At 36.6% G+C, this 11,226-nt stretch overlaps 1 protein-coding gene across 6 annotated transcripts in view; it reads right to left on the bottom strand.

The window, feature by feature from the left end:
* Positions 1–11,226, bottom strand: part of LOC107724338 (engulfment and cell motility 1 (ced-12 homolog, C. elegans)) — a 115,953-nt gene that overhangs the window by 61,216 nt on the left and 43,511 nt on the right. For 4 of the 6 annotated variants that reach the window (XM_016533223.1, XM_016533227.1, XM_016533226.1 and 1 more), the window contains exons 1-2: positions 1,832–1,970; positions 1,209–1,249 (exon numbers count right to left, since the gene is read on the bottom strand). In XM_016533223.1, coding sequence (XP_016388709.1) covers positions 1,209–1,249; positions 1,832–1,909 — 119 coding nt within the window. In that variant the 5' untranslated portion in view covers positions 1,910–1,970. Of the gene's footprint in view, positions 1–1,208; positions 1,250–1,831; positions 1,971–4,014; positions 4,056–4,570; positions 4,703–11,226 lie in introns of those variants that run through there. The other 2 variants (XM_016533224.1, XM_016533225.1) reach the window with 1 other exon arrangement.

The raw sequence follows: 11,226 nt of genomic DNA, 5'->3' as shown, positions 1-11,226 counted from the left end.
GGGTAAGATTTCATGACATTTATGATGTCTACTGTACTCACAGTGATATAGCTATGCTGGCTACCTACAAGGACAGCTAGGGTCGATTACGTTAGCTAACAACACATTTGACTTACCCTTCCAGTGACGACATAGCAGGTTGAATATTCATCAAAAAATTAGATTGCCTCCATTTGTACCCCTCCAGGCTTTTGTAGGCTTTTAAAGAGTCTCCGGAGTAACGTTAGGAGGGAAAGTTGATGAGGTAGTTGTAGATATCAGGATACTGCAGGTCAGGAAATCTATCCGTTCCTTTATTGATAGGCTACACGTTAAAAGCACCATGGGGGCATTTATAGGGATCTGTTATGCTTAATCTATTAAGTTTTGCTATGTACAGGTCTATGTCTTTTGAATTAAAGTAAGCAGTGAACTCTGTTGCCTTGAAACTCATGCTGGTGCCATTCATTTCATATTCGCTCCCGGCTGTCCCTGCCTGCCAGCATGGTGGTGTAAACAGAATGGGTCACGTGACATCTGGAGCTCTATTGTCTCTATCGCAGTAACACACTCAGCGTGACGTTGCTGTGGTACATGGTCACAAAAACCTATCGCTTGCATGTGTTTTTAAGCATTGCGGTTTAAAAACAAGTGATTTTAAGGCATTGAAACGCAATCAGCAGTGAAAGATCAGAGAAAGCAATCAGAGGCGCATGTGAAGACAGTGCTCAGAGTGCGGGATTATTGAACAGAGTTATTTTTGCCGCTTTATAGGCCTTGAACGATTAAAAACACACTTGTATGTGTCAAAATGCCCGTCTTTGCAAGTATCCTCATAAAAGAAAGCACATGTGGCAGTATATTGGATCAGGGCAGCTCTTAAAGTGACAGCAGTCTAATATTCCAGCTGTCTGTAATTCATTTTAATCATACAACAAAAGAGAAAATCTCTCACTGCTCTTGACTAAATCACTTTTGTAACTTTAATAAGAAGAAATTTCCATCAAATATACATTCATTATATATATACATACATACATACATACATTCATATAACCCCCCTCACCTCCCCACCAATTCATTATATACATACATAAATACATTCATATAACCCCCCTCACCTCCCCACCAATTTAATGTCAGAATGGCAAATTTCACTGAAAGGTGATGAGTTTGCAGGTGTGAATGCATATATAAAAAAATTGTGAATGTAAATGTTTGTTACTTACCCCTCACAGACTTCTTTAATGATGGCTGAGAGAGGCTTTTTCTGTGGAAAACAAAACAAAACTTCTAGTCTTGGAACTCATATATCTTATTTCTTTACCACTAATAAACACTCTTCATACCCAATAGTACTGCTGCATTGACATTAGTTTGTACAACTTTTGATCAAACGTTTGGTTGTCAAGTAAATAGCAACAAAGAACGAATAAATCATTTCAGAATAAGGACAAATGATGAATAAAGAACTTCAGGGTGATTTATGCAAGGTTTGTCTTAGTTTTAATTGCGCATCGTCTTCATCAGTCAGACACTCACTGCAGGGCCTTCTCTCTCAAATTTTAAAGGAATAGTTCAGCCAAAGAGGAAAATCAAGTCATTATTTATTCACCATGTTTTTCCAAACCCACATTACTTATTCTTCTGTGAAGCACTAGTTATTAAAGGACTGAGGGGTCTTTTTTGGTGTTGTGTTTTTTTAGATATCAACAGCTGTGCTCAAGAAATGTCCTTTTATGTCAAGAAAGGGTTTTAAACAACATTAAAAAGCAAATATGCACTATTGTAAGATACATATACATGAATCTAAATGCATATACAGAAGATAAAATCAGCCATAGGCACTGACCTGGTCAATCTCCATAAGTTTGGGAAAGGCCCCCGGCCACTCGATGGCCACCTTCACAATGTCTGCTGGGGGCGGCATGGCTGCGCTGATGGAGGATGTGGCCGCTCACTGCTGCCTGGCTCTCATCCAAGCCTGTAGAGGGAGATAAAGGGAGAGAGCTAGGGTTATACTATGCATACTAATTTATTAAACACGTCTCTTTTATCAAATAAATGGATAGTATAAGCAGGGATGTCAAAAATACCAGTACTTTGGTAATAAGTCAAAGCTAGACCATCACAATTCCAGTATTACAAAGTATCGGTAGTACAGAGTTCGATTAAATACCAGAGTGCTGCTGTTGATTTGATCTATATGCTCTATGGGTATCTTTCTTACTATCCACCTCCTTGTTATCTGTAACAACAACAACTGAGTGAACCTCAAATATTTGGTTCAAAAGCATGTTTGACCTTGAGGTCAGAACAGAGAGCTCTTTCTGTCACTAGATAATTTGCTGCTAATGTGTAAGAGCTGACACTAAGGAATTATTCTGGAAAACCTTGAAAATGTATTTCAGGAATGCAAGGCTTTGACTGATGCTGTGTCACTGTGAGAGATTCACTCTGAACAAGAACATTCCTCCTTTGTGACATCTGATACTGGGGCATTTTAATTACTGCAGTAAGATCTACACACTTGTGTGTCTTTTAAACACTTCTTTATTCATGTCTGAACTTTGCTTATAAACTAAAGCTACTGCGATCAACTGCCATCAGACAGAATATATAGCACCTATTCAGCTCAATGTGCTTTTAAGATTAAAATGATTTGCCAAAATCTACAAGCTACAACTAAAGTTTGCTTTGTCAAGGTTACAAGTTTCTTCAAAATCAACAGTGTTGTTCTATATAATCACAGAGTGTGCCAAGTTGCTGAGTACTGAGCAGTCATGGGATATGCAAACACAGGTTGTCATATATTAATGTGTTCATGGTTGTATGTCATGATGACAAATTGACATGTTGACAAATGACTAATTTTTGCTGTTTAGTTTATATAAATAGTCTTGGTGGATTGCTGACTGCAGCTTTGTATTGTGAATCAATTCAGAACACTGAACTCTTTATTTCAAAAGAGCAAGGGAAATGTTCTTTTCTATTGGCTGAAATTAAATTGACTATTTTCTTTTAGCCCATTTCAAACAACAATAAAGAGCAGCAGAGCAAATGAGCAAATGTCTCTTTCTAAAGCACATTAACAAATAAAGTCATTTTGCACTATAAAGATAGGCTTTTTCTTTATAGTTTTAGTCAAACTAACAGAAGTTAATTCCAGCTCAGTTTTCTTTAAGTATCTGGCTTGCAATATTTCATCAATTATAATAATTATTATTAATAATAATAATACTTTTAAAATTGTTATTATTAGAATTACATTTTAAAGATGAATAACTGTCTTAAGTCTCATAAAATGTACAATACAATAAAACAGAAAATCCTCTCCAAGAAAAGGTTAGGTGAGCCGATAAAGAGAAAGTGACATCCGTTAAATCCCTGTGTAAATTATTTAGCACTCGTGTCACTCGGGAAACTGCGGATCATCTTTGGTCCTTGTGGATAAACCCTGTTACATATTTAATCCCCCATTCCATAATGCATGGGGATGATTCTTGGAGAGAAAACAAGAACACACACAGCCTGTGAAACAAGCATTCATTCAACCCATTCAAACAAGCCATACAACAAAAGAGAAAATCTCTCACTGCTCTTGACTAAATCACTTTTGTAACTTTAATAAGAAGAAATTTCCATCAAATATACATTCATTATATATATACATACATACATACATACATTCATATAACCCCCCTCACCTCCCCACCAATTCATTATATACATACATAAATACATTCATATAACCCCCCTCACCTCCCCACCAATTCATTATATACATACATAAATACATTCATATAACCCCCCTCACCTCCCCACCAATTCATTATATACATACATAAATACATTCATATAACCCCCCTCACCTCCCCACCAATTCATTATATACATACATAAATACATTCATATAACCCCCCTCACCTCCCCACCAATTTAATGTCAGAATGGCAAATTTCACTGAAAGGTGATGAGTTTGCAGGTGTGAATGCATATATAAAAAAATTGTGAATGTAAATGTTTGTTACTTACCCCTCACAGACTTCTTTAATGATGGCTGAGAGAGGCTTTTTCTGTGGAAAACAAAACAAAACTTCTAGTCTTGGAACTCATATATCTTATTTCTTTACCACTAATAAACACTCTTCATACCCAATAGTACTGCTGCATTGACATTAGTTTGTACAACTTTTGATCAAACGTTTGGTTGTCAAGTAAATAGCAACAAAGAACGAATAAATCATTTCAGAATAAGGACAAATGATGAATAAAGAACTTCAGGGTGATTTATGCAAGGTTTATGCAAGGAATAGTTCAGCCAAAGAGGAAAATCAAGTCATTATTTATTCACCATGTTTTTCCAAACCCACATTACTTATTCTTCTGTGAAGCACTAGTTATTAAAGGACTGAGGGGTCTTTTTTGGTGTTGTGTTTTTTTAGATATCAACAGCTGTGCTCAAGAAATGTCCTTTTATGTCAAGAAAGGGTTTTAAACAACATTAAAAAGCAAATATGCACTATTGTAAGATACATATACATGAATCTAAATGCATATACAGAAGATAAAATCAGCCATAGGCACTGACCTGGTCAATCTCCATAAGTTTGGGAAAGGCCCCCGGCCACTCGATGGCCACCTTCACAATGTCTGCTGGGGGCGGCATGGCTGCGCTGATGGAGGATGTGGCCGCTCACTGCTGCCTGGCTCTCATCCAAGCCTGTAGAGGGAGATAAAGGGAGAGAGCTAGGGTTATACTATGCATACTAATTTATTAAACACGTCTCTTTTATCAAATAAATGGATAGTATAAGCAGGGATGTCAAAAATACCAGTACTTTGGTAATAAGTCAAAGCTAGACCATCACAATTCCAGTATTACAAAGTATCGGTAGTACAGAGTTCGATTAAATACCAGAGTGCTGCTGTTGATTTGATCTATATGCTCTATGGGTATCTTTCTTACTATCCACCTCCTTGTTATCTGTAACAACAACAACTGAGTGAACCTCAAATATTTGGTTCAAAAGCATGTTTGACCTTGAGGTCAGAACAGAGAGCTCTTTCTGTCACTAGATAATTTGCTGCTAATGTGTAAGAGCTGACACTAAGGAATTATTCTGGAAAACCTTGAAAATGTATTTCAGGAATGCAAGGCTTTGACTGATGCTGTGTCACTGTGAGAGATTCACTCTGAACAAGAACATTCCTCCTTTGTGACATCTGATACTGGGGCATTTTAATTACTGCAGTAAGATCTACACACTTGTGTGTCTTTTAAACACTTCTTTATTCATGTCTGAACTTTGCTTATAAACTAAAGCTACTGAGATCAACTGCCATCAGACAGAATATATAGCACCTATTCAGCTCAATGTGCTTTTAAGATTAAAATGATTTGCCAAAATCTACAAGCTACAACTAAAGTTTGCTTTGTCAAGGTTACAAGTTTCTTCAAAATCAACAGTGTTGTTCTATATAATCACAGAGTGTGCCAAGTTGCTGAGTACTGAGCAGTCATGGGATATGCAAACACAGGTTGTCATATATTAATGTGTTCATGGTTGTATGTCATGATGACAAATTGACATGTTGACAAATGACTAATTTTTGCTGTTTAGTTTATATAAATAGTCTTGGTGGATTGCTGACTGCAGCTTTGTATTGTGAATCAATTCAGAACACTGAACTCTTTATTTCAAAAGAGCAAGGGAAATGTTCTTTTCTATTGGCTGAAATTAAATTGACTATTTTCTTTTAGCCCATTTCAAACAACAATAAAGAGCAGCAGAGCAAATGAGCAAATGTCTCTTTCTAAAGCACATTAACAAATAAAGTCATTTTGCACTATAAAGATAGGCTTTTTCTTTATAGTTTTAGTCAAACTAACAGAAGTTAATTCCAGCTCAGTTTTCTTTAAGTATCTGGCTTGCAATATTTCATCAATTATAATAATTATTATTAATAATAATAATACTTTTAAAATTGTTATTATTAGAATTACATTTTAAAGATGAATAACTGTCTTAAGTCTCATAAAATGTACAATACAATAAAACAGAAAATCCTCTCCAAGAAAAGGTTAGGTGAGCCGATAAAGAGAAAGTGACATCCGTTAAATCCCTGTGTAAATTATTTAGCACTCGTGTCACTCGGGAAACTGCGGATCATCTTTGGTCCTTGTGGATAAACCCTGTTACATATTTAATCCCCCATTCCATAATGCATGGGGATGATTCTTGGAGAGAAAACAAGAACACACACAGCCTGTGAAACAAGCATTCATTCAACCCATTCAAACAAGCTGCCATGTCACTCTGCCATGACTCATCCCATAATAATCTCCACAGACACTACCCAGGCCCTGTTGCTATGGCATCTGCTCCATCAGAAGTTGCATCTTTCGAGGGTGGTTCTCTTGGAAATGTCTCATTCCTCGTAAGAAGTTTCCCCATTGCAGATGGCATGATTTCAAGCTGACAGAAGTCAATAAATCTCAGTACCAGGATTTATGTAAAGCTCTCAGCTGTCCTTCAAATGGACAGAATAGCTGCACATAGTTGTATTATATGATTTGATATACTGTAAACATAAATTAAGAGAAAGAGGAGTTAATTTTAAATTTTATTTAAATGGCAACTATTTATTTATTTTACACAGGAGCACAAAATACCCTTTACTGCTCACTGGCAGTATCTGATCTATTAAATGAGAAATGATACGTATTGGTAAACGGTTTCTTTCAAACATGTTTATTCATGTTTAATTCTTACTGTAATTAGTAAAGAGGAAGAGATGATCGGTTCACATGCCGCTTGAACTGAGGTGGTTACAGCCTACAGCCACATTAAAGAGAGCCAAAACCACATGTATTGTTTGCATTTCATGATAAATTAACTGCATTTGAACTTTGCTGGGACTTTGTTTCATATTAAAAGTAACAAAGCACAAGGCTTATTGTTATTATTGAATGGCAGGAGCGCTACAAGTAATGTATAGTGAAGTTCATGCATCAACAAAGGTTGATTTTGACATTCAAGAAGCCATATTACTATTGATTAAACATGAAAAATCATTATTGCTAATCCAGAACTAGCATTCACACAGCTGACATGTTTACCTGTGGTAGTTTATCCATGTTGTATCCACAAAAATGTATTAAATTAATTAACCGGCCCTCCAAAACTATTTAAGCTGAAACTGAAAATTACTGTTTTGAACATTTCGGTCTATCACTCATTTGCATAGTGCATAAACATTAGCTCAAACATTTAATGAAACTTTTGTTTTATTTTTATCAAGGTGAACAACATTTTTCATGCTTTTGGCTTTAATGTGGCTGTGTGTAGAGCATTTACTTAAACACGTGTATGGTCATGAAAGTGCTTCAAGACTGAGGATCTCTCCATTTAATTTTTTTCTTTTAATATGTAAGCATTCTACTTATTTTTTCTAGGTTTCACAGGTTTAGCTGCACTACAAGAGAATAAAATTCATGCACAAAGCTATTACAACATTCAAGAGGTTTTATTCCACTGCATGTTGACATAACAGTAGACCATGAAATGCTGGATATGTGGATACAACCACAAAGCAGTGGGACACAAGCAACAACCATGTAAGGTGCTTTCACCAAACCAAGTCTATTAAAGGGGTCATATGATGTTGCTAAAAAGAACAGTATTTTGTGTATTTGGTGTAATGAAATGTGTTTATGCGGTTTAAGGTAAAAAAAAAAAACACATTATTTTCCACATACTGTACATTATTGTTTCTCCTCTATGCCCCGCCTTTCTGAAACGCGTCGATTTTTACAAAGCTCATCGGTCTGAAAAAGCGAGGTGTGCTGTGATTGGCCAGCTATCCAGTGCGTTGTGATTGGCCGAATACCTCAAGCGTGAGACAGAAATGTTACGCCCCTTGCCATACTGTGATGATGCCCTGTCAGGCCGGAGCGATGATTCAAAAACACGAAAACCCATTATAAACGAGGTTGTAAATATACGTGTTGTAAATATAACTTAACCACTGATTTCTAGTCATGTCCATTTTTGGAAGGCCAAACAAAGTAGTTTTGCTTTCACAACGAAACAGCGTCAGACACCGCGGCCAACAGTGAGCAGAGGCCGGGGGCTAGCGTGAGGAACGGCGGGAGGGTTAGAGTGAGCAGAGGCGGGTGGGCTTGAGAACGGCGCAGCCGGCGATTTTCGACGAAGGAGCGTCCGGGAAGGACATGTGACGACTCCGGGCTGGACTCCGCTTCGTCCACGGTGAAAGCCGATCCGGCGATCGACAGCGCAAAGTTGTAGTATTTCCTCAGCAACCAGCACGGATCAGCTCCAGGCATGACGAAGCAGATATCGTCCTCTTTTGGAAGACCAAACAAAGTAGTTTCGCTTTCACAACGAAGCACACAGCGTCTTCACGACATGGCGGCGGAAACAACAAAACTACAGCGAGAATAAAAGTTACGCCTTCTTTCTTTGCGTGAACATTTGGCCGGCGTTATGCAAATCTTCCCACATAGCGACGTAGATATGTGGGGGCGTGTTCGAACGAGCCGTTTTAGGTAGGCGTGGCTGACTCTTAACTTTTATAAAGAATATCTCTTTGGATTTGAGACTTTAGTCTTTGCAACTTTACAGATCTTCTTTATGCACCAAGAGCTTGGAACACTCCAAAGAGAAAGGAAAAATTGAAATCGCATCATATGACAAAGTTCCACAAAACAAAAGACGAATTAGAAGTGAAACAAATTAGCATTTTTAATAGACATGGTTTCTTAAACCTACTCATTAATGCTGTTGAAAGGAACCGAGAAGAAAACAGACTGACAGACAGGGTTTGATTTCTTCAGAGGGCTTAATAGTGCGGTCATTTAAACAGGCAGGCCTAGAGATGTCTCTGTCTCTCTGATGGGGGCAGGGACACACACAGCATCGCCTGCTCTTCCATTCAATCTCTTCTGTAAAACCCACTGAATTAATCAATCACTCTGGCCTGTGGCCTTGTCCACCACCAGTTTCCCAAAACATTCAGCCTCCACTGTGAGAAAAAATAAAGCTGAGGAACTATACAACTATATTATACTCTCATTACCATACTGCACATTAATATAATTAATATACAAAACATGGTATTACCATTGTATACAATTCTTATACCATGTTATTGTCATGTTTTAGGTTATGTACAATTGCAATACCATGTTTTAGGACAAGTACGAACACATACAATGACTATATCATGTTTTTGGAAATATACCATTGTAATACCATGTTTTATGACATGTACCATGGTATTGCCATGTTTTAGGACACATACAATTGTAATACCATGTATTATGAAATGTACCACGGTATTCCCATATTTAAGGTCATATACAATTGCAATACCATGTTTTGAGACATGTAGCAAAGTGTCATGTTTTGAGCACCATGGCAATACCATGGTTTTTGCCATGGTATTCTTTGAAGTACCATGGGATACCTTGTAAACAATAAGATACATATTGAATATTATATGAATTAATATTATGAATATTGAATAATTGATGTATATTATAATAATTTAGCATTATAGTACAACAGTATCAAAATAGCATGGTATCGACATCAGATACTATCAATGCACCATGAGACAGTCACGGTACTTTTTAATAAGAGACAAATTATAGCAATAACAATAACTGCAGTAATTGCAGGCCACTCAGAAGCATAACTACAAACCAATCAGCAAACTAGTTTCATTAGTATTACTCAGAAATGATGTAAACTGCACTGTAAAATGATCCGTAATGTAACATATGACCCACAAGAAAACTTACACGGGTACATGATCAAACTAAAAGCCTGTTCATCCTTGCAGTCAAACAGAGACTACCTTTATTAGATGCTGAACATCATGGACGGTACAGCATGTGGTTGTCAGAGTGACAGTCCCAGTGCGGTTTAAATGTTAAGACTTCACTCCCGCAGAGAGCACAACACCACCAAGCCGAACAGCTGCAGTCCGTCAGTTGTGAGAAGAAAGTGAAAGAATGCTCAGCAGTTCACACTCTCACCAGGTTTCGCGTCACTGGATTGCCCATGTCCTGCATAGATTTCAAAAGAGCCCTCCAGTGATTCATCTGACACCTCTACAAAGTGCCCCAGAGCACAGAGGGCCCACACCGGCAGGGGCTACAAAGGAGCAGCGAGCTTTATCTGCCCTGAGAAACAAAGACATGCGAGACAGCTACTGAGTTATTGCTACTCACTTTCTTTGTCTGACCGACGCCAGTCGGCTCTCATTTCTACCCTGCAGGTCTGACCTGTGCCTTGTTCTTACAAACCCTTCTAGAGAGACAGAACTGTGGGTCCCGTTTTGAGACACGCATACATAGTCAATATCTGGTGGATTTCCATCGGTTGCTATAGTAATGATTTATACGTCAGAATGATGCCAAGAGACATTTTCATATGACAACTGAGTGTAGCTGTCAGTGTGGAAGGAGAGGAGGTGAAATTGGAGATTGGGACTGTGCTCACGTCTATCATGACATCTCGCCTCGGTGCTGAACTCACAAGAGCATGACGAACAACGCAACAGGCATTCTACACATTCATGCATGTATTGTGCAAAACCGCTGACTCACTCACTATTCATAGTGAATGTCACACCGTTCTCATGAGGAAAGTGAGTGAAAATGAGTGCATTCGGACAGCTTCAGACAATACTGCACACTTTGCATGTTACACAAGGATCATATCAAAATATTATTTTTGATATTTTAATAATAATAATAATAATAACAACAATAATAATTAAAAAATTATATTAAATATCACTTTAATGATAATAAATATTAATAACTAAGACTAATCAATTAATAATAATAATAACATATTTATGTTAATTAATATAGCATTAATAATGGAATTATAAAAATAACAATATAAAAGAATAGTTACTTTAAATATTTTATTTATATCAATAATGACAATAAACTAATAATAATAATAGTAGTTATTATTATTATTAGTTTATTATATTGATGATAATAAATATTAATAAGTAAACCGAATAAACTATTAATAATAACAAAATATTTATGTTTATAACATTAATAACAATTATAAGAATAACAATAATATATAATAATAGTTATTTTAAATATTTTAGTTATATCTATAATGATAATAAACTAAATAATAATAATAATAATAATAATAATTATTATTATTATTATTATCATCATCATTA

Source organism: Sinocyclocheilus rhinocerous, unplaced genomic scaffold (genome assembly GCF_001515625.1).
Source record: "Sinocyclocheilus rhinocerous isolate Xijiao unplaced genomic scaffold, SAMN03320098_v1.1 scaffold574, whole genome shotgun sequence".
NCBI classification, from domain to species: Eukaryota; Metazoa; Chordata; class Actinopteri; order Cypriniformes; family Cyprinidae; genus Sinocyclocheilus; species Sinocyclocheilus rhinocerous.
The sequence above is the reverse complement of the archived record's forward strand: the minus strand, read 5'-3'. Positions and strand labels throughout refer to the sequence as shown.